The 24,598-nt window shown below is 42.6% G+C and overlaps 1 protein-coding gene across 3 annotated transcripts in view; it reads right to left on the minus strand.

The window, feature by feature from the left end:
* CAPSL (calcyphosine like) overlaps window positions 1–24,598 on the minus strand; it is a 112,488-nt gene that overhangs the window by 21,436 nt on the left and 66,454 nt on the right. For all 3 annotated transcript variants that reach the window (XM_063960859.1, XM_063960842.1, XM_063960851.1), the window contains exons 2-4: window positions 3,300–3,436; window positions 2,797–2,974; window positions 1,882–2,091 (exon numbers count right to left, since the gene is read on the minus strand). In XM_063960859.1, the coding sequence (XP_063816929.1) occupies window positions 1,882–2,091; window positions 2,797–2,974; window positions 3,300–3,436 (525 nt within the window). The remainder of the gene's footprint in view (window positions 1–1,881; window positions 2,092–2,796; window positions 2,975–3,299; window positions 3,437–24,598) is intronic.

A 24,598-nucleotide genomic window follows, 5' to 3' on the forward strand; every position in this document is an offset into this window, starting at 1 on the left:
CTCTTTGACCGGAGTCAGGGGGGGTCCCGCCAGAAGGGGAAAGGGGTTCCATGTGTAAACATGGGACCCCTTTCATTGCGTGGATCGGGTTTTTCGTTTTTTTATTTTTACAAGTCCGTGGATTATAACTTATAAGAAGAGGACTGATCTACCCCGGATTCTTTGTAAGTATAATTTTATTTACAGGTACCCTGGGATTCTACTGGACAAGAGGACAGAGTGCTTCGAGTCAACATAGGTAAGTATGTATGTATGTATGTATGTATGTATGTAAGTGTGCATGTATGTTTAATAAAATTTTACTTTCAAGGTGTGTTTGTTTTGTTTTTATTTGGGTATTTTTTTTGTAGTAGAACTACAGGTACCAGCGGGCCCGTTTTACCCCCGCATGCTGGTACTTGTGGTTCTTCAAGTACTAGCTTGCGGGGGAGGCTTGCTGGGACTTGTAGTTCTGCTAGAAAAAACAATATTCTTTTTTTTACACAAAAGGCCTCCCAAATCAGCCTCCCATCCTCCGCCAGCGGATGAGGGGGGACAGCCTCGGGCTTCACCCCTGGTCCTTGGTTGGCTGGAGGGGGGGGGGGAACCCTTGATTCCTTCCTCCAGGGTACCCCGGCCAGGGGTGACTAGTTGGGGATTTAATGTCAGGGCCGCAAAGACCAATATAAAAGTGTCACCTGGCTGTAGCATTATCTCTCTGACTAGTGGAGCCCGGTGCTGGTGTAACAAATACGGGGGACACCTACATTTTTTGTCCCCCGTATTTTTGGCACCAGGACCAGGTGCAGAGCCCGGTGCTGGTTGTTTAAATATCTGGGAACCCCTGTCAGTTTTTTCCCTGATTTTTACAACCAGTACTGGCTCAAAGAGCCTGAGGCTGGTTATGCTTAGAAGGGGGGACCCCACGCAAAATTTTTTTTCAATTTTTACACTAAACCGACCCTTTCCCATAGATAACCATGCACAGATCTCACTGATCCGTGCATGATTAGCCAAACTCGCCTGGAAAAAGTAGGTCTATTTTTTTGCTGCTTTTTTTAACGATTCGCAAAAAAAATACATCCGCAATTGACCATTCAGAGACCAACACCCAAATATGAATGAATAGTAAATTCCCGTGTTGTATGAACAAACAGCCGCGTTTCACCGATGGTCTATTCATTCGTATTTCTGAACTTTGCCGTCAAATCCATTACGAATAGCCCAAACACTGCCGAGATTTGTGCTTAGTAAATTCCCGTGTTGCCACTTTGAAAAAAAAAAAAACATCGGACAAACTCGAAAATAAACCCCCATGATTTCATAAATCTTCCCCATAATTTCTTGCATCTGTTTGTTTTAGCAGTGGGAATAATACACAAATTTTGGGTGTAAAAAATGCTCGGCATGCTGCGAGGGACTATTTGGAGCGTCCTGAACCACAGTAAACGAGGACACATCTGTAGCGCATTTTTTCCAGTTTGGAAATTAACCTTTATGTAGGAATATAGGTTCTAGTTTGCCCTAACAACGACAAAGGAAAATCCCAGCCATGTATTTTAACACTGTAGAATCAGGAAGTTGCTCTACATGTAGTCTGGATTTTAAAAACTGAAGCAACAAACCTAGAGATGTGTCCACGGTCATCCTTGCAACTAGCAGCGGCAATCGTGGGTCGTTTGCCGTGACTAGCGCCTCCATGGGCGTGCGCTGCGTACGCACCTGCGATCCATAGGACTGCACAAGCTCTTGCGAATGAGTCGCATGCAGACGCAGCTAGCTGCAAACGCGATGAGGCCGCATGTGCGACCCGTTCGCAGGTTAACTGACCGCGGATGCCTCTGTATCACTTACATGAAATTAGCTGTTTGCAACATCAGATGATCACAAGTAGCCACTAACCTGTCCGTCTTTATCATAGGGGGAGTCAAAGTTATCTAGAAAACTCCTGAAAACTTGCTCTTCTGTCCATTCCCCATTTTTATATTTTGGATGGTGTGTTGCATTATATACTCCCTTTAAATCCTCAATGGTCACGACACCATCTCCGCTTTTATCCAACTTCCTGAATGCCTGCATGATTACATCTTTTCTTGCATTGGACATAGCCGGCTGGAAAAAAAATTATAATTTACCATCAAAAGGTGTTTCCTGGCTATTCAAAACAGTACATGGGGGGAAGCTACAATGCAATCTCATTAAGAAACACTGAAGACACCTTATTACATAAACCTCTCTGTCTATTTATTTCTACTCTCATAGATTACCCTTTACTTTATACACCCTGCTTGGCATGGCGTATTTTAATAAAACGGCAGGGTTCATCTTCAGCACACTCTTTATGTCAATCAGGCAGAGGTGATCGCACAAGTGAGAAGTCCAAGTGATCGCACAAGTGTGAGCACAAACACAGTGCGCCTTCAGCCTGCGAACGAAGCCGCTGCAGCATCCAGGTCTGAATTAGGCCCTTTATGCGGAGCAGGACATCCCTTGCAATATTCCCACTGCAATGCGTCCAGGTCAGGATAGCGGGACATAACTCTGAAATCCTTACTCTCAAGCCTAAATCGGGGGACTCGGGAAGTATCTACTGATGTCTATGTCATAAGGCAAATGTGGAGAAAAGAATTGTACATTTTCACTCTTACCTGCATATATGCTTCCACTGGATTGCTATACAGAGCTGTCCAGTAGGGAGAAGACTTACCCGTTGGCAAAGTAGTTGAGTACAGTTGGGGCAAGTACGCATGGAAATGAGATTACAAATAAATGACAGTTATAACTGGAAACATCTTTATTCCTGTCACAGAGACTCACTCGTAACGTAACCAGGAATTCATCAAAGTCTACTGTCCCACTGCCATCTTTGTCGAACACGGAGAAAATTTCCTGAGCTTCGTTTTTCTCTACATACACACCGTAGTCGCCCAGTCCTTTTAAAAATTCCTTGAAATCAAGGCTCCTGTTGTTATCGTCATCCATGATTTTAAATACTCTGTAGAAACAAAACGTCAGTCGAACACAATACATATATATATATATATATATATATATATATATATAGAGTGAGAGAGAGAGAGAAATTTACAATATTACTATAAATTTAGCTAGCGTTATAAATGTAATACACCAAACGAGAGGTGCTGAAAATTAACCATTCCAAGTCTATATATATATACTATATATATATATATATATATATATATATATTTTTAAACTTTTTCACATTATTCCTCAAAGCACTGTCACATGGTACAGAACAATTTACTGTTTATTATGACTCGTGAACGATCTACCAGCAGTTGGTGTTCTCAGCTCACCTGGCTAAGCCTTTGATGCCGGCTGAGCCCCTCGAGAGACACTGGAGACGGAGCTTCTCTAGGGGATCTGTGCAGGTTGCCAGGTTCTTCTTTGCCCGCATGACCATCTCTTGGTCATGTCTTGCGGTGCCTGACATCTACAGGACACAGATGGCATTGCTCATGATGAAATGACAATAGAAGAAAACAATAGCAGTAAATGGGAGAAAGGACGCTTGTGTAGGCTGCCACAGCAGGAACTAATAGATGGAAACCAACTTCGCAATATGCGCAAATGTGTTTATTAGTTGCCTGAAGCATAATAAGGTGCATGCCCATATTCAGTTTTTATTAGAACAGCCGGGTATGGCAGGAAATGTGCAGGGCAGAGAGAACAAGTACAGCCTACTATCACTTTACGACCACTCCTTTCCAGTACTGGATTGACAACAACAAGGGTGAAACGGTCACTAAGGGGCCCCCAAACACCATGGAGTGCCGATACATATCTACAGCACCAGCATAGAACTGGCCCATGGGGAGGGAGGCAGGGCCCAGGCTGCAACAAATAATACTGCAAGTGTCAACATTGTTAATGCGGGGAAGGGGGGGGGGGGGGGAGCCAATGGGGAGGGGCAAAGAGGATAATTAAGAAGGCCCTAGTGGCATGGCTGCTGTGTAGGAGACTATTCTTTAAAGATTTAAAAAAAAGAAACAGGAGGAAAGTACTCTTTTTTGGGGGGCATTATTTTCCTATACGTGAAAACAACTTTTATTAAGTCAATTAAATATATAATCACATAATTTTCTAAGAACCAAACAAAGACAAACACAGTAAAACTACTGTTTCTTAGTAGCATGCAAAATATTAGTATTTAGTAAGCACAATATAGGTGTAGTTCACAAGTAGCATTTTGCAGCAATTTTAGGTAGCAGGTAAAAAATATTTGCTTTTAAAATAGATACAATATCAGTGTAATTCACAGATAACATTCGCACCAATTAAATACTGTGAGATATATTCTCATAGGTAGACAGCAACCAATCTTAGCAAAAAATGGGCGAGATTCAATTGTTGCACACGCCGGCAGCTACTAACTGGCACCCAATGGAACTATCCAATTGTTGCTCCATTTGGACGCGATGGCTGCCGGCGCCTGCATTTCAGCTCATACCCGCCAGGGGTAGCAACCTGAAATGTGCGACAAAGTGCGCAAACGTCACTTTTCATGATCACGCCCAGCCCTTTGGTCGGGTTTAGCTGATTTACACGGCTAAACCCAACTTCTATGGGCATGATCAGTGCAAAAAAAAAAAAACAACAGAATTGCACCCTGTGATCTCCCGTTACTTTACACGGGAGTTCATGCACACAAAGCAATTGAATAATACCGCCCAATGAGTCTGAAAGCCTGTGAAGCAGACAGCCCATTGCGATCGCCTCTGGCTGATTGACAGGCAGAGGTAGTCGCTGGGCGGGAGGGGGCGGGCCGCGACGGCTGCGTGACATCACACGCAGCCAGGGCCGGCAACAGAAATCTTGGGGCCAGGTATAGTGATCTCTGGGGCCCTCTCAGATTATATATAGATAGATATACAGAGATATATATATATATATATATATATATATAAAGAATAGCAGTAGTTCCAGTTTCCTGGGGGGCACTCTCCTTTACACATCATACAACGAAATTTCTTAATTCACAATTGGCTTTATTGGGTCTCACAAATGGCTTTATTAGGTCGACGTTTCGGCTCAATAGATGGAGCCTTTATCAAGACAAGCCATACATGTAATCCTATTGTCAAATGGTCATAACCTATACAAATAACAAATACATAGAATGAATAAATACAATCAATCTCACGGGCCCAATCAGAAAATCACCACTAAAGTGCAATTCACATAATTAAGGGAAAAAGTGCCAGGAAGTAGTGATACAACCAGACGTGGATATCTCTCTTAGAAGTATACCCAATGGGATGAAAAATAGAGAGAAAGAGTTAAGTATCATGTCACCCAACTGTAGTGAAACGCCAGAGGTAATATTAATGGCGTACTTACTAAAATAAATATAACTCGGCGGTACAACACTGTGGACGGACTATCGGTCACTCCAGCATATTGGCCTATTAATGAAACAACAAATAATATATAGCAGGTTCCCAATGTGGTAAGGGTTAAAAGTAATACCAAATGACACCTATACCAAACACTGATTTCCACTTACTTCACAGAGAAAAAACTCCTGGATAACTATCCAAATAGTGGCACCTCAGTCAATAGAGCCTCTGCAAATGCAAATACAAGGGGTGTATCATGAGACGAGAACCCCTAAACTTTCAAAGATGGGCCTCAGCCATCATGCAGGGAAATCAGAATTAAAGAACTATAATGACTCTTACCCCTGGAGCTCGCGGATCAACGTCCATTCAGTGTGTCTGCCTAATGTCTAATGAGCACAGGGTGTCTTATAAGCACATACGGCCGGAAGTACCGTCAACCCCGCACTACTGATAAATCACCATATTCCTTGATTACACACAACGACTCTCTAAATCCTCAGTCACTTCCGTTGTACCCGCCATCACACCACTAAACTAAAAACAATCGACCAAACATACCATAAGTGCAGGAATCTGAACATCACCGCCAGTCCGGGTAGCGTGCGCTCCATAACCCGGAAGTCACACGCCGGGTGCGTTCCAAAGCCCGGAAGTCATATGCAAAATGCGTTCCAATGACCGGAAGCTTCACCATCAAGGGGAACCGCTGCCTAGCAACATGATGCCGTGAATCGCAGTAGCATAATTTAAAGTGTAAAATGTAATGACTCGCAGACTCCACAACGCCAAAATGCTCCCCACGCACCAGCAACACCAGACAGGGACAACCAACAATCCAGGACCATGGGGAACTCACTACAAATCCACTGCGCCACCCAATCGGGTCCTTGATCGTCACATAATTATTACATGACGACGGCAATAAACAAATAAACTACACAACGGTGACATGGCCCATGCCGGGTTAGGCTCACAGTAAGTGGATAATAGAGGCACACACCTCGTTCCTATACATGATAACGAGTCCCACTAAGTCCTATAGGGATAGGAATTTATATATCAAGGCCTCCAGTCTGAACGGCCAAATGTTCATTTACATGGACAAACATATAAGGTGTATCTAATCAGGCTCGTGAGTGTAGACTTACAGACAAACAATTGAAACATAATACACTAAAGTAAAATACATTTAATATACAGTTAAAAACTATTGAAATATTCTGTATCAGGAAACACCAATCACAGTGATGCCATGTGTCCATGCCTAAAAATCAGAAAGAAAACAAACAACAACAAAATAGAAAAATATACTTATAGACATATACAACACTTTACAAGAAAATGTTCATGGTGTTGTATTCATTACGTCCCCTCGGGGTAACAGTATAGACATATGGAACACATTACAAGAAAATGTTCATGGTGTTATATTCATTAAGTCCCCTCGGGGCAACAGTGTCAAGCCTGTTGATCCAAAAGTTCTCTTTCTTTTTCAAAGCTAATGTCCTATCTCCCCCGTTAGGTAGGGGGGATCCAATCAATAAGCATGCATTTAAGGTTTGCTACCTGATGTTTATTTTCCAAAAAGTGTCTCGCTACAGGCTTATCAGAAACTCCAGTTAGGATTGCGGCTCGTATAGTAGTCCTATGATTCGCCATCCGGTCTCTAAAACATCTAGATGTAAGCCCCACATAATAGAGGCCGCAGGGGCAAATTAAACAATAGATCACATGATCTAATTTGCAATGTAGATGGTACTTAATTTTGATATTTTTCCCCGTGTGCGGATGTGTAAAGCTGTTTCCAATCCTCATGGCCCTACAAGTAGTACAATTCCCGCATGAGAAACAACCAGGCCTTAAACTCATCATTTGGGAAGTATTCATTCGCTCATTGGGGACAAGTGTAGGGCGCATGAGTAATTGCTTTAAATTAGCCCCACGTCCATAGGCCATCATAGGGGGCCCAATGTGGGTAAAGGGCAATGTGGGGTCTGTCGCTAGAACGGGCCAGTGCTTGCGTAGAATCTTATTGGTTTCTAATGCATGACTATCATATTTGGTAGTATAAATCATTCTATTGATATTCTTATGGTTTTTAGAAAACTTACGCAAATATATGTTACGTGCTTTACGCAAACATTTCCCCAAGGTGCGTGTAGTATAACCACGCTGCCTGAATCTATGCATCATTTCCTCCAGTTGAACTTCTCTGACCATGTCATCAGTGTTATTTCTCATAACACGAAGTAGTTGAGAGACAGGCAAATTATCCTTTAAAGCAGGTGGATGGAAGCTGCTGGTGAACAATGTGGTATTCCTATCCGTGGGTTTCCTGAAAAGAGTAGTAGTAAAGCTCCCTTTGCGTATCCAATGGTAATATCCGAAAAGTTAACATGCTCCGCTGAGATCTCAAATGTAAATTTAATCGGGCTGTCTAAATTATTTACCTGATCAATCATATCAACGAAGGACTCACGTGTGCCCAGCCAAACCACAAGTATGTCGCCTATAAACCTTTTATAGATCTTAATATTCTGTCCAAACTCTGACAGTATATGCCTTTGTTCAAATACCGTCATATACATATTCGCATACGACGGTGCGAGGTTAGACCCCATTGCGGTTCCTGAAACCTGATAGTAATATTCGTTCTTATACTGAAAATGATTGAGTCCTAACACAAGATTAGTTAGTTCTAATATATATTCAGTTGGTATTCCTATGGTAGGTTCAAGAGCAATCAATTCTCTTAATGCCCCCAGGCCTTCAGAGTGGGGTATTGCCGTGTACAAGGATTGTACATCCATAGTAGCAAGCAATTGTTAGGCGCCGGGGTCCGCATGTCCGCGCGGCCCGGCGCCTAGCAACTAGGGATGCCGTGCGCGTTCAGCCGCCGGCTCCCTAGCAACGCTAGACGCCGGGCGTGCTGAGCCGCACGGAGCCTAGCAACGGGGACGCCACTGGCGGACTGCGTTCCCCGTTGCTGGGTTTAATGAACAAAGCACATACACCTGTCCTCCGGCCGTGCAGCAAGGCAGCTGCACGGCATTTATTCCCAATCATGCTCTAGCAGCTGATTGGAGGACTCCCTGTTAAGTACCTTCCCAGGGCTTCTCACAGACGCCGGTAATAGCTTCCTGCATGCTGCTTTGGTTTGCTGAGAGTCTGTTTCTAGTCCTGCTGTATCCGGTCATTCCTGTCCCCAGAGGTCCTGTTGTCATCTCATCCCAGGAGGTCGTTTTGTTCCCTGGAGTCCTGTCTAATCACCGTTTAATATCCAGTGGTGTTTGTGAGTTACGGCTCTGCCGTGTGTTGTTGCTCAGCCGCTTTACCCTTTTATATTCTGTTTTCGGAGCATTTGCGGAGGGTTCCGCTTCCACAAGTCCTCTCCGGAACTCGGCGGTGCCGGGTAGGAGAAGTGGACAAGTGGATATTTTGGTTGTCCTTTTCCCTGGCGGTTTTCCGCACATATTCTAGTTTTGAGTTAGCTTGTAGCCCCTGGCCAGGTTGTTTAGTCAGAGGGCCCCTTGTTATCACCCTGTCTCGGATTTCCCTTTGTCTCTCATTAAGACCGGGGGGCATCGGAGTTGGGCAGACATAATCCGCCCTTCAAACGCGTCTGCCATGGGCTCAAGCAACCATAGTCTCGCAGGGGATTTCTGACAGCACGGGTGAGACAACGAAATTAGGGCGCTAGGGGCTATTTTCCATTCCCGCTCCCTTCCCCAGTATTTCGTTTCAGTGCTCCGGTCCTTGCAATAAGATCTCCTCAGAGCAGAGTGCTGGATTCATAACATTATTACCGGCCATACCAAAACTTAAAATTAAACGGGGTTTAATTTTTTCTCATTCAGTTTTTGTGAGAGTTTATCGGCCTCATGAATCCGACAGGTTTAGGGCCAAATCCCGGTCAGCTCTTAGTCAGCCAGATTCAAGAACTTACTCAGATGGTTCAGGATCTTTCTCTTCGGGTGAGATCGCAGGAAGATCTTTTGCGAGCCTCCCCGAAGGTAGTCCCTGAACCAAAGATGCATTTGCCTGACCGTTTTTCTGGCGATAGGAAATAATTTTTTAATTTTAAAGAATCCTGTAAACTATATTTCCGTTTAAGACCTACTTCCTCTGGTACTGAATCTCAGCGGGTTGGGATTATTATTTCTTTACTCCAGGGGGATCCTCAGACCTGGGCATTCGGTTTAAGGGTAGAGGATCCTGCGTTGTTGTCAGTAGACGCTTTTTTTAAGTCTTTAGGGCTTTTGTATGATGACCCTGATAGAGAGGCGTCCGCTGAAAGTCAGCTGCGCGCTCTCAAACAAGGTAGAAATCCTGCGGAGGTTTATTGTACCGAGTTTCGCCGTTGGTCGAACGACTGTGGCTGGAATGACCCAGCCCTGCGCAGTCAGTTTCGCCTCGGCTTATCAGAGTCTATAAAAGACAGTCTCCTCCAGTACCCCGCTCCTGAGACTCTCGATAAACTCATGGAGCTTTCTATTAAGATTGATCGTCGTCTCAGAGAGCGGAGGGCTGTCAAAGTCAGAAAAATATCTCTATGCACACTACCATATTTGCACCTCACACAGGTCCGTGCTGCGCATGCGTACGCTCTCCCGTGCGTGCGCATACTCACAGTCGCGGGCACCCGCAGGCGCACGGTATGCGTATTTACGGTAGAGTTTATGTGATCGTAGCGTGCGACTCAATCGTTACATATTTTCAGTAATAATGTATTTTGTAGATCATGGTCCCTTTGATAGATTCGGAAAGTTTAGTTAACATAGCATGTTCCTGAACAGAGAGATCCCTCTTTGTATTGTACGAAGGGTCTAACAGGGGTCATACAGTAGTGTTTGGTACCCATCGGAAGAGTATTTAAATAGCAATATTCCGGTGTTGGTTTGGAGCGGATTAGTCGCTCGTGCGAATAGTTATGGACATAAGAAGTTTATGTCCATTTACTATTATTTGTTCTTACTTAGTCATGCGGCGGGAAACCCAGTATCCCACCCACCTGAACAGTTGGAAACAGTCACAGCCCACCTGTATGAATCAACCTATGACCTTTTGTTATAATGCGAAGCCGAATTCCTGTGTCCAATGAACAATGAGATTGTAGGGACCATTGAATTGTATTGTGTGTGGAGCATAAATAAGACAAGCCTGTGGCATCCAGCACTCACTTCTCTTCAAACGGTTCTCATTGCTGATAATCGGGAGCTGGATGTCCAGAGGCGCTTGCGATCGTTTCCCCTTGTGCGTAAGTTTTCTCCGCAATCATATTGTCTTGATGTTATTGTAAGCCATCTCTCTCTCCTCTCTTTTTCCCTTATTTTCCCTTGATTGTATTGTATTGTATTGTATGGTATTTCCTGTGTAGTTATCTGGTTAGTTAGTCTATGTTATATTGTAGTGTATGCTTTGTAATGTGATTCTTTTGCAAGTATAATAGTCATAATACATATAATAGGTTTTGGACCCTAAGCCCAGGTATCTGTGTATTTCTTATAGTGTTAAGTATTCCCTGAGCGTCGGTGACGCCCAAGCAGCTTTGTAGTTAATCAGGTTACACCAGGTTGCATTTACACTCTATCACCACACTAAGGTTTACTGTATATTTCGTTGTTAAAGGTATAGATATAAAGGTTTAACGTTATAAGCGTCTGCAATAGCTTGCCTGCCTGTGATCTCTGGGCCGTAAGCGAACGTGACGCTTGAGCGTCTCGACTACGGTTGAGCGATCGTTACGCAACTTGCGTACCCTTACGGTACTTCTTACGTAGATAGCGTACAGTGTTCTTAGACCTCTTAAAGGGTAATATATATGATAAATATATAGCTTTATCAATTGGGGGCCGTCCAGTCCTTCACATATCTGCACTAGGTAGATCAGCAGACATTATCCATCAGCAAAGGGCGGGAGGTTGTATCCCTCGTAGTGCTGACGGGATAAGCGTCTGCTTCGCTTAGGTAAAGGGTGCTGAAGGAATCCGGGAACCGGAGGTAAGAGCAAAACGCTAGTGTCTTTTAAAACTGTTTATTTTTCGGTCTTGCGTACACACGCACGCACACATATATATCTGCATTTCTTTTTCATTTATGTATTTTCGTATATCACTCTCCTGTTTGCCAGGTTTATAGTTGATAAACGTGCTAAAAGAGATTTGCCATTATTTCATAGTTTAAGAATAGAGGTAATATAGTTAAAGTATAGACAAACACACAGTTTTTGCCTGGGAGATAAGGCGAAGTCAGTGTGGTGTGTGGTAGATGATCAAGGATCAATCTACATTGATAAAAGTATAAATTGTGTTACGGTGGATCTTTGCTTTGCGTACACGTGTCTCTAACAAAGACTTGCGTACACAATCCAAAGGCCGACGCACGCAGCGTATATTACGCAACGGAGCGTCTGTGTACGCCCACGTAACTCAAACCACAAGTTGATTTTAACAGGCGATAAATAGCGCAACGCAATAAATAGCGCAACGCGGTAAATAGCGCAAGGCGATAAATAGCACAAATTGATTTCAGTTTTCCAAAACTTAGTTTAAATACCTTACTTTACTGTAATACCTCTGGGGAGAGCTATCAGACTACGGGAAATGATTTTTCTGATCAGAAAACTATAAGAATGATAGTGGGTTGAAAACGGTATGAGTGTATTGAATCCCGCTTTGTGGACTTTGTGGTCTATGTGATAAAACGGTATTAAATCCCGCTTTGTGGACTTTGTGATCTGTGTGATCTATGAGCACGGCCTGAAGTGAAAACGTGCAACAGAGTGTGATAAAGTTTTCGTTGTGTTACGCTCTGGCTGTTTTGGAGCACAGTAGGGAGACTCCAATGATCCTACCATTTATGGGCAACAAGTGTCTTTAAGTGGTACGATTGGACCGCACGGTTGTATGTGTGACCAATAACGCAACGTGATATGAGGTCGTATATCCATGCGTAAATCTTGCCCTCATACGTGTTGTAGGGAGCACATGCAAGCGTGATTTGTGTAAAGAAAAAGGAAGGGAATTTTCTCAGGAAAATCTCTAGAGATAGGGCCTGCAACGGCTTCACGTGTCTGCTAGAAGGCGGATCGGAGATACCCGGAGCAGAAGAAGTTCAGTGGAAGAGCTTTAAGGATTTCCAACGAAGTTCTGTGTTTGGTGCATTTTAGGAAGTTTTTCTGTGTTAAAGAGGTCCACAATGGCAGCCAAGTGCACAACACAGAGACGGTCGGCAGTCAGGATTCAGACTCCAGAGGCTTGCAGACCCCGAGGGTCTGCTCGGTTAGTAATGTGGGGGAAATATGGTCCCCACACTGAGACCTTTTGTGATGAATGGACACGAATGACTGCGGGGGATAAGGCACCATTTCCCGGGATAGGTAGTTTTAACTCAGAGGTGTTGCATAATTTAAGGAGAAGGATATGTCTCATTAAATCAGCAAAGAGACGAATCAAGCATTATGATTGTTTACAGTTATGGCAACAGGAAGGTGAAATGCAAAGAAATGTAACTTACATACCTAACTTTCATCTTGAGAGGAGAGACATGGCAATGGAGGGGATTGTGGTTGCGGAGAAAAGCACAAGGGTGAACAATAAAAACGCTCTTAGCAACTGTAGTATAGATGATAAGAATAAGTGTAATAAATGTAACAATGCTAATTGTAATACTGTTGAATGTACAACTATTAACCCATGCAAGTCGCACCCCATGTTAAACTTTCCTCAGGAACACCAACAAGAAAGCGAGCCCAGAACGATGTCGGCACCTTTTCCAGCAGCCATCACACAAGACATCCAGGTGGACACGACAAAATCGGTAAAGACTGTAATCAAACCCCCTAACGGAGGGTCAGGTGAGGTCGTGTCCACAGGTACGTATGGTATTATACATTACGCACAAACAAATGTACCTCATATTGTAGAATCAATTCAGAATGACGTTACTGGACTTAATCCTGTCAGGGTAATTGCAGTACCAAATGGGAAAACTGACTCTTCAGGAGTCACCCCCGTCAGGAACATCGCCATGTACTGCCCTTTTTCCCGAACAGAATTAAGAACAATTCTGTCTGAATTTCCTGATCCCAGGAAAGACTTAGTTGCTTGTCAAAGATACATTAGAGTGCTAGGACACACTGCAGAGCCAAATAACAAAGATTGGAGGACAGTTTTGAGGGCATGTTTACCCCCCGATGTTGATTCATTGAAATTTATCGCTGATTGTAAGCTAGATGAGGAAGTGCCACTAACAAACGAGTATAACCAAGATAATGTAAAAAGAATCAATCTACAGTTGAAAGAATATTTTCCTACAGTAGTAAAGTGGAATAAAATCTTTACAATAAAACAAAAAGAAGGTGAATCCGCATCAGAGTATTTTCACCGGGCTCTGCAGGATATGGCTAGGTACACTGGTATAGATGACATTGAAACTAATGTACACCACAGAGAGGTAGCTGTGTCCGTATTAATGAACAACTTAAAAGACACACTAAAAATTAGGGTACAAACTTCCATACCACATTGGAGAGGTATCTCGGTGGCGGCATTAAGAGAGTCCGCTATCGAGCATGACCGAAATATCCAAAGAACCAGGGAAGCGCAGGGAGAGCGGTTGATGGCACTGAACATCCAAGCACTAGAGGATGCATCAAGTCGACCGGAATCCCAGGCCCCTAGCACATGGAGAAAGCCAAGGATTTGTTATCATTGTAGAAGAGAAGGGCATTATGCCAGCAACTGTAATAACCCACATAAAGTCAGACCCCCTAGACCAAGAAATGAGCAAAATTATAACACACACCATTATAATCAGAGATCAGACAGGAAGAATTTTGGCCCACACCCATGAGATATAGTCAGGAAAGGTGATTATTAGGACTGATGGTAAGCCTGAGGTAACGGTTAATAAATTGGGAGGTCATTCACTAAAGACACAGGAATGACCAGGTGAAACGTTGTAAATGTATTTGTGAAGAAAAATGTTTTTCTCTCTCTCTCTATCCCCATCTCTGACGATTATTGGTAAGAATTCACACATTGCATATCCACTTGGTCCTTGCAGAAGTCTACCAAACCCCAGCATGACCTATCCGCCACAATGTATTTCTGGCCAGATACAAACAGTGGAGTAATGCAGGTGCTGGTGGGGAGGGACTGTTCAAGGAGACCATTAGACACGTAGATATGACAGCCTGATAATGCTAACAATGTTTTCTTAATGTTGAAAAATGTTTGATAAAAATGCTTCGTTTCTCGTTTCCTATTGTTGTTTGTTGTTGAGTTATGCACATGAAGCGTTCTCCCTCTCTTTTGTTTTTTTTGACTCTCTCTCTCTCTTCTCACTCATGTTTTCATGGTTTAAAGATGGTATGTCACCCCTCAGTTGGACCAATGGTAATGCCAGATTTTCGCTCCTTACAGAAAGATCGTCGGTTAGGAAGGAATATTGCATCACCAGAATGTTCATTTGGAAGACTGAAGAGACAGCACCTTTTGAGAGGACAGCAGAACAAGAAGAACAACAAGACGAGAGAACTTATTATCGTAACAAGTTCTCTCCCCCACAAACTGTTTTCTTATACCCCCTTTACAAATTTCTTCTTTTCTCCTCCTGTAAGATGGACTTGCCCCAAGAGACTGTGATATGGATTTTCATGTTGACCCTGATGTTGACCAGAGCAGTCTGTTTCGGTGAGAGTACCAGTGAGGTCGAGAAAGGATCCAGAAAGGTTCTGATGACTGAGACGGAGGTGTAAATTTCCAATAGCAACCCAATCACCAAGCAAAGGCGAGTACCGGAAACGATCCAGCAGCCATGTTATCTGTAAACATTTTTCTTTTAAGGATTGTTGGCTGAAGAAAACTGTATCTGTAGGCTCTGTAACAATGTCATTGAGGACGGGTGCATTAAGAAATGCCAATCCAGTTTTAATATCCATATGGACCGGCATCCACTGAGTGACTATCACTCCTTAGTGGGTAATGTGTTAAACAAAACAGATTGTTGGGTATGCTCTCAAGTACCTCAGGGTCATAGCAAATCAGGGCTAGTACCATTTCCTTTAACGTTAGGGGAGGTACTTGAGTTAAGTGGTGGGAGACCGGTGGACAGGAGGTTTAACATCTCCAGTCCTCCTAGTTTAAAGCTCCACCAATACCACGTGGATAGGTCCCTATTATGTTTCAACATCTCCAATCCCCGAAAGCCAGGAAATTGGGAAGTGTCATGGAGTAACCACACCATGACCTTTTCGCATAGAGCAGATAGAATGCCTACAGATACAGAGCTTGTACGCCACATAGCCAGTAGAGGAAAATCTTTCCGGTATAGGTATACCTTAGGAAATAGGATTACTAAAGTTGGAGAGGTATCACCAGGATACTGTGCACATATCGTACAACCTGATACGTGTACTAAACAGATGGAAGAAGTAGGGTTAGGAGATTTCACATGGAAGGTGTGTAATATGGTTATGTCCTACTCCGTCCCATATGTTCTCCCCGATGATGCATATTTCATATGCGGGAGAAAGGCGTACAAGTGGCTTGCCCCAAACTCTGAAGGATTGTGTTATATTGGAAAAGTATTGCCTGAAGTAATGACTGTATCACATGACAAAATGAAAGACATACACCGTGGTGCCCAAGCTCCTTATACTCACACCCATTACGAGCACGTTGTTAAAAGGCACCTGATAGAGAAGACAGAGCATCCGGCCTCTGATCTGATAAGTGAATCCACCGGGATTCAATTCTTAATCGCGTTAGATTTCACCCGCACCGCTAGAGGAGTGCTGAATTATAAATACATATCGGCGCTCGCAAATTTGTTAGACAATATCACTGAAATGTATGATGACACGTTTAGGTATACTGGAAGAGAACTTCAGGCTTACAAAACAGAACTGGTACAGCATAGAATGGTTCTCAATTACCTCACAGCAGTGACAGGCGGATATTGTGTCACACTGGCAACACAATACGACGTGAAATGTTGCACGTATATTACGAATAGCACCGAGGATCCGGTCGAGGTCATAGACCAAAAGATGGACGATATTCCCCAATTGAAGTGGGAATTTCGCCGAAAACACAATCTCACTCTTGCTGCTGTAGGTAATGAGCTGACTGGTTGGGTGTCATGGTTGAACCCGCGAAATTGGTTCTCTGGTTTAGGAGACTGGGCTCAAGGAGTCATAATGGATGTTGGGAAGTTTCTCCTATGTATCTTAGGTGTTGTCATATCGATTGGATTGATATTTAGATGCGGTCAGGCTTTAATGAAGTGCAAACATCGTACAAGGGTAATGAGTTTAAGGAGTGAGGAAACTGTAATTCCAATGGACTTGATTTACGACCCAAATGTAGAAACAATGATGTGATGAAAATGCGATTTCTACGGTCCGTTTCTTTCACCTGTTTTTCCGTTTCCTCCAAGGTAAAAAGACCCACTTGGACGAGGAATTTGATGAGCCGATATACAGACAACAGAGGGATTAAAGAAGAAGTTTTGACCACTGTAGATACGGACATTTGATGAACTTTGCCATGGATCCCCAGTTTCCCTAGAATTCTTAAACTTACGCTAGCCCAACATTTTTTTTGTAAATCTAATGGCATTGACAAAGCTTTTTGCTCGCACCTAATGGGCAAAACAGCGCAAAGAAGACGACTTTCAACTGATACCGAACAAAACTTCAACCGACAGATGTACATTAACCTGACATAGAATACCACTGCATTTTCCATAAGTGTTCTTTATCTTCATCTCTACAACCCTCAGGTAATGACACACATAGTCGATAGGGAATACAGGCACAGATATCAGCAGTCACATATCTCCCCCATTCATGTATCATCAACTAAAATGTGCTCCCCCATTTTGTTACAACCAAAGCCGAAAAGAGCTCGGTAAAGTTTGACAGCCCATCCACAGACCCGTACCACGGGATAAGAAGGAATTCAAATGTATACTTCGCAATACCTCGAAGCTTGATTTACAACACGTACGGCACGATGATACATGACCCCCCAAACACGGATTCATACACACATGCTTCTGCTATCTCACTAGGTCATACCCTCTTCACACCTACTCCTCTCTCCTCCCTTACCCAACCATGGAAATGAATTAACCCCTAACATATATTTTTCTCCTTTTGAAATGTTTTCAGGAAGTGGCAGTTATTATTGACTGCCAAAGGGTGGACTGTCAAAGTCAGAAAAATATCTCTATGCACACTACCATATTTGCACCTCACACAGGTCCGTGCTGCGCATGCGTACGCTCTCCCGTGCGTGCGCATACTCACAGTCGCGGGCACCCGCAGGCGCACGGTATGCGTATTTACGGTAGAGTTTATGTGATCGTAGCGTGCGACTCAATCGTTACATATTTTCAGTAATAATGTATTTTGTAGATCATGGTCCCTTTGATAGATTCGGAAAGTTTAGTTAACATAGCATGTTCCTGAACAGAGAGATCCCTCTTTGTATTGTACGAAGGGTCTAACAGGGGTCATACAGTAGTGTTTGGTACCCATCGGAAGAGTATTTAAATAGCAATATTCCGGTGTTGGTTTGGAGCGGATTAGTCGCTCGTGCGAATAGTTATGGACATAAGAAGTTTATGTCCATTTACTATTATTTGTTCTTACTTAGTCATGCGGCGGGAAACCCAGTATCCCACCCACCTGAACAGTTGGAAACAGTCACAGCCCACCTGTATGAATCAACCTATGACCTTTTGTTATAATGCGAAGCCGAATTCCTGTGTCCAATGAACAATGAGATTGTAGGGACCATTGAATTGTATTGTGTGTGGAGCATAAATAAGACAAGCCTGTGGCATCCAGCACTCACTTCTCTTCAAACGGTTCTCATTGCTGATAATCGGGAGCTGGATGTCCAGAGGCGCTTGCGATCGTTTCCCCTTGTGCGTAAGTTTTCTCCGCAATCATATTGTCTTGATGTTATTGTAAGCCATCTCTCTCTCCTCTCTTTTTCCCTTATTTTCCCTTGATTGTATTGTATTGTATTGTATGGTATTTCCTGTGTAGTTATCTGGTTAGTTAGTCTATGTTATATTGTAGTGTATGCTTTGTAATGTGATTCTTTTGCAAGTATAATAGTCATAATACATATAATAGGTTTTGGACCCTAAGCCCAGGTATCTGTGTATTTCTTATAGTGTTAAGTATTCCCTGAGCGTCGGTGACGCCCAAGCAGCTTTGTAGTTAATCAGGTTACACCAGGTTGCATTTACACTCTATCACCACACTAAGGTTTACTGTATATTTCGTTGTTAAAGGTATAGATATAAAGGTTTAACGTTATAAGCGTCTGCAATAGCTTGCCTGCCTGTGATCTCTGGGCCGTAAGCGAACGTGACGCTTGAGCGTCTCGACTACGGTTGAGCGATCGTTACGCAACTTGCGTACCCTTACGGTACTTCTTACGTAGATAGCGTACAGTGTTCTTAGACCTCTTAAAGGGTAATATATATGATAAATATATAGCTTTATCAGGGCTGAAAGAGGAGCACCAGTAAGGTCAAGTCCGTGTGTCTATTCCATTCCAGAAGACGTAGAGGAGCCCATGCAGATGGGTCTCTCCCGGCTGTCTCCTGAGGAAAGAGCCAGAAGGCAAAATTCCGGTCTTTGTCTGTACTGTGGTGGTAAGGGACATTTTGCTCATAACTGTCCGAACAAGTCGGGAAACGCTTTGACCAGGTGAATTGTGAGGGGGTTCACCTAGGTCTGCAGCTTATCTCCTCGAATAACTCTCTTTTAGTCCCAGTTAAAGTTTCCTTTGGCAGCCTCAGTTCTTTGGTGTCGGCTTTTGTCGACAGTGGAGCTGCTGGAAACTTTATGGATTTAACTTGGGCTAAGGCCTTAGGCATTCCTCAGTTACCATTGGGTAGGTGTGTCACCATGCATGGCTTAGATGGGAGTCCGCTGTCAAATGGGGTTATTTCTCACCGTACACCCCCCGTACTACTTACAGTAGGAGCTCTACATTCTGAAAAAATCGAGTTCTATCTTACACATTGCCCAGCAGTTCCAGTTGTTCTGGGTCACCCTTGGCTGGCCTTTCATAATCCCACCATTGATTGGCGGTCCGGGGAGATTTCACAATGGGGTACTTTTTGTGCTAAGGAATGTATTACGTTTCCAGTCAGAGTAGCAGCTATCATTCCAGAACTCATTCCTGTGGAATACCAGGAGTTTGCTGATGTTTTCTCCAAAGGCAATGCGGACATTCTGCCTCCCCATCGGCCTTATGATTGTGCTATTGAGCTAATTCCTGGTGCCGCATTGCCAAAGGGAAGATTATATGCATTATCCGGGCCAGAAACTGCGGCTATGAATGACTATGTTCAGGAGAGCTTACAGAAAGGTTTTATTAGACCATCAAAATCCCCTTTAAGTGCTGGTTTTTTCTTTGTGGAGAAGAAGGATGGCTCGCTTAGACCATGAATAGATTTTAGAGCCCTGAATAAGATCTCAGTCAAAAACACCTATCCTTTGCCGTTGATTACTGTACTCTTTGATCAGTTACGTTCTGCTGTGATTTTTTTCTAAAATTGACCTGAGAGGAGCTTACAAACTCATCTGAATTAAATCTGGAGATGAGTGGAAGACGGCGTTCAGTACTCAGTCGGGTCACTACGAATACCTGGTGATGCCGTTCGGCCTGTCTAATGCTCCAGCAGTTTTTCAAGACCTCATAAATGATGTGCTCCGTGACTTCCTAGGGAAATTCGTGGTCGTTTATTTAGACGACATCTTGATTTTTTCTGAATCGATGGAACAACATATCACCCAGGTGCGTCTGGTTCTTCAAAAGTTACGTGAGAATCATTTATATGCCAAGCTGGAGAAGTGTGAATTTCACGTCATGGAGGTATCTTTTTTAGGGTACATAATCTCCCCTCAGGGATTTTCCATGGAACCCAAGAAGCTTCAAGCCATCCTTAATTGGGCGCAACCCACCAATTTAAAAGCAATTCAGCACTTTTTAGGGTTTGCGAACTATTATAGGAGGTTCATTCATTCTTTTTCTGACCTGGTGGCTCCCATTGTGGCTCTGACTAAGAAAGGAGCGGATCCTACCAACTGGTCGCATGAAGCTGAGTTGTCCTTCCGGGCCCTTAAACAAGCCTTTGTCTCTGCTCCAGTCCTCAGACATCCTAATCCGGAATTGCCCTTTGTTGTGGAGGTTGATGCCTCAGAGGTTGGAGTGGGGGCTGTCCTTTCTCAAAAGGATCCGGAGTCTTTGGAGTTACATCCTTGTGCCTTTATGTCCAGGAAGTTCTCCTCCGCTGAATCCAATTATGACGTTGGTAATCGGGAATTACTGGCGGTAAAGTGGGCTTTAGAGGAGTGGAGGCATTGGCTGGAAGGAGCAAAGCATACTATTTCGGTATTGACTGACCATAAGAACCTGCAATACATTGAATCAGCTAAACGGCTTAATGCTCGGCAGGCACGTTGGGCATTATTTTTTACTCGTTTCAAATTTATTATCACTTTCAGGCTTGGTTCCAAGAATACTAAAGCTGATGCCCTGTCACGTAGTTTTCTTCCGGTTCACATTAACAATCCTGTTACCCCAATACTTCCATCTTCGGTCATCCGGGCAGGCCTCACACAGGATTTATTTACCCAGTTAAACCAGCTTCAACACCAAGCTCCTAGAATTACTCCTGCTGGTCGTCTTTACGTTCCTGAATTTTTGAGAGCTACTGTTTTAACTGAATTCCATGACAACAAGGTTTCAGGGCATCCGGGAATCGCTAAGACTTTGGAGTTAGTCTCTCGCTCAGTATGGTGGCCTAGTATGTCTAAAGACGTTAGGGAATTTGTTTTTTCATGTCAGGTTTGTGCACAGCATAAGGTTCCCTGTTCCTTGCCTATCGGGCAACTTATGCCCTTAAGTGTCCCTCTCAGGCCATGGTCTCACATTTCCATGGATTTTGTGGTTGACCTTCCCCTTTCAGCCGGATTCCGAGTCATTTGGGTGGTAGTGGACCGTTTTAGTAAAATGGCTCATTTTATTGCTCTTCCCCGATTGCCTTCTGCTCAAGGGTTGGCAGTTTTGTTCCTCCGCCATGTGTTTAGGCTTCATGGGTTACCCACTGATATTGTTTCTGATCGGGGTCCACAATTCATCGCACAATTCTGGAGATGTTTTTGTGCTTCATTAAAGATGAAACTGTCATTAACATCCGGTTATCACCCACAATCCAACGGGCAAACCGAATGAGTCAACCAGTCATTAAAACAATATCTGCGCTTGTATTCAGCCAAACTCCAGAATGATTGGTCAGAGTTTCTTCTTTTGGCTGAATTTGCTTACAATAATTCCTGTCATTCCTCCACTAAAGAGTCTCCATTATTTTCAGTTATTGGTTTTCACCCCAGAGCTAATTCTTTTTTTCATCATTTTCCAGTCTCCTCGCTGGCATTGACCTCCCATCTCAGAGCAATTTGGAAAAAAGTGCACCTTGCTCTCAGAAAAGCGGCCTTTCGAGAGAAGAAATTTTCTGACAGGCTCCGACGTCCTTGCACTTTTAAGGTGGGAGATAGGGTGTGGTTGTCGACTCGCAACATCAGGCTTCGACAATTCTCGGCTAGACTGGGACCCAAATTTATTGGACCATTTCTTATTATTAAAAGAGAGCTAGTGACTGTAGTACTGGTCGCACAGGTTGAATAACTTCTATGAAAATGACCCCTTATTTATTTTGTCCCAAACACATCTGTGTTATTCATGACAGTTTAGGGGGTGCTACCACGGGCAAAATAAATCTGCACAAAAAAAGGGAAGAAAGAGGGTTCGGAATGCCCTAAAGTGGTGCACACAATCTTATATTAAAATATAACTTTTATTATTATATATAATAAAACCAGCGAATTTTAAGAAAAAAGGTAAGAGAGTGTAAATAAGATAGAAATTGTGATTAAAATTGAAAAAGCTGCGCACTAGATGTCATCCGTATAGTTCCTAAATTCTAATATTGGAACAATGAAGAGTGTCCTAGAGGTATATGCTTTCTCTATAACTGTATATCTGTTATTCTAAACTCCTAGAATAAGTGTCTCTATTTTTCAAGTCCCTCTCGGGATATGTACTGTGAGACCGTTATGGAAACAGGACTCCTATTTTCTTAATATATAATAGTAACAGAATGATAGTAGTGCTCCAATGGTTTGCTGTGTTAAATGATAAACATAATGAAATGATCTTCCAACAATGTGTGTTATGTTTTTATTGTACCACTGGAATGATAACATAATTCTTAGGCTTCAATTGTACCACAGAGGCATCTGTATATTCTCAGTTCATTTGATACTGTTACATCCACTGTGAATGAGTCATGTGTGTAGTGATACAATTGTAACACACGCAGGAGAAACAGCAGGTGTCTGATTCTCAGATTGAACTCTAACAGCCTTATGGTGGCTGTTGGCTGTTTATGTCTGACAATCTAATCTCAGTTTAATTGTGACAATTGTAACACATGCAGGAGAAACAGCAGATGTCTGATTCTCAGATTAAACTCTAACTGTTCTTGGCTGTTTATGCCTGACAATCTAATCTCAGTTTAATTGTGACATGAGGATGGACTTATTTGCAGCTCACGTCGCTGCTTATCACAATGGGTTAAACTTTCCCCGTCACAATGTTGATTGGTGATTAATATTCACCTTAACACAGTATTAATTAGGCACTTTCCCCTCGGAATCACTATAATGTTATACTGTATTCGCTCCTAAATTATTCATAAAGGAGCATTCAAAGTTTATTCTTTTGAATTAGATTGAGACAGAGATAGAGCAGGCTTATTGAATAGCAATTAGGCATTCATTAAGCATGTGAACCATGTCACTGATGCCCCAGTATATATGCAGTCCTTTGTACAGTGCTTTATAGTATAAGTATACTGTTTATGTTAAAACCGAGTACTGCATCTATAAGGACATTAAAGGTATTTACTACATGTCATTAATTCTGCTCAGTAACTTTCAATGCACACAATAGAGTTACATATATTTCTCAATTAAGCTGTTTCCTACTCAAAGAGCACTTGATATATCCTTCACTATGCACACTGAATTTCACAATGCACACTGGAGTCTGGTATCTGACAAGACTGTTTCCTATTTCCCTGCAATTTGCATGGGATGACACTCCTCATATGGTTATATCCTTCCTATTCTAACATGATATGGAGACTGTCTAAAGTGCACAGCTAGCCTGACGCACGCTTCGCTGTTTGCTTCATCAGAGGCAGAACCAGATTGCCTCCAGGTTCTCCCCTAAATACCGGCAATTGCCGCGATCCACCAATCAGAATCCTTTATCCTGATGTCATCATCTGCATCACTAGTCCAGGGAGTCTCAATCAATCACAATGTGGCAGGCTGGATCGTGTGTAGACTCGATTACACGAGTGCCTATTCATGCTGTGATAGATCCGATCAAAGGATATGCTGCTCAAAGTGTCTTTTCCATAAAGCAATACATATCCCTGCAAAAATCTTTTTGTTTAGACATATATGCCTGATTCCCTTGTCCACTGACTGTATTGAACATTTCACATGGTGGATAAGTGGAGTGATTAGGGAAGTTTTAAATAAGTTTTAAATAATAACCAATTCCTTATTCCTTTTTATTGATGAATGATTGATGTACTTCTAGGGATAATAATAAATAATAAAAATATATAATAATACATAAATTAAAATATAGTATAATGTGAATCCTTTACCAAAAAGGTGTCCGTGTCTATGTATATCTCTCTCAGTCTATAGTTGTATTTTATTAATATAAGGAGAATATATATATATATATGTATATATACATATATATATATATCCCCATTCTGAAATAATGACACTAATCTTTGGGATGCTGATAAATATTCATGGGACATATCTATGTATTGTATTATGATTCTACCCACCAAATGGACTGTGATACCAAGGAAGCCCTTAGTTAATGTAAAATAACATAATTTTAAATTATTTAATTCTATTAAATTTTGGACAGTCTCAATTAGAATATCCAAACAGGGGGAGTGAACATAAAAGCAGAAAGAGGGATATGTGATCTTAGAAGGTAATCAACAGATAATTTCGTCCGTTGAATAGTGTGGGGACCTGCAGGTGTTCAGATGTGTCTCTGAATTGTCACAAAGTGGTATACGGTCTCCTATCCCCAATGTCTTCAATCAGTGCATGT

The sequence above is a fragment of the Pseudophryne corroboree genome, chromosome 1 (genome assembly GCF_028390025.1).
Source record: "Pseudophryne corroboree isolate aPseCor3 chromosome 1, aPseCor3.hap2, whole genome shotgun sequence".
In the NCBI taxonomy this organism is placed as follows: domain Eukaryota; kingdom Metazoa; phylum Chordata; class Amphibia; order Anura; family Myobatrachidae; genus Pseudophryne; species Pseudophryne corroboree.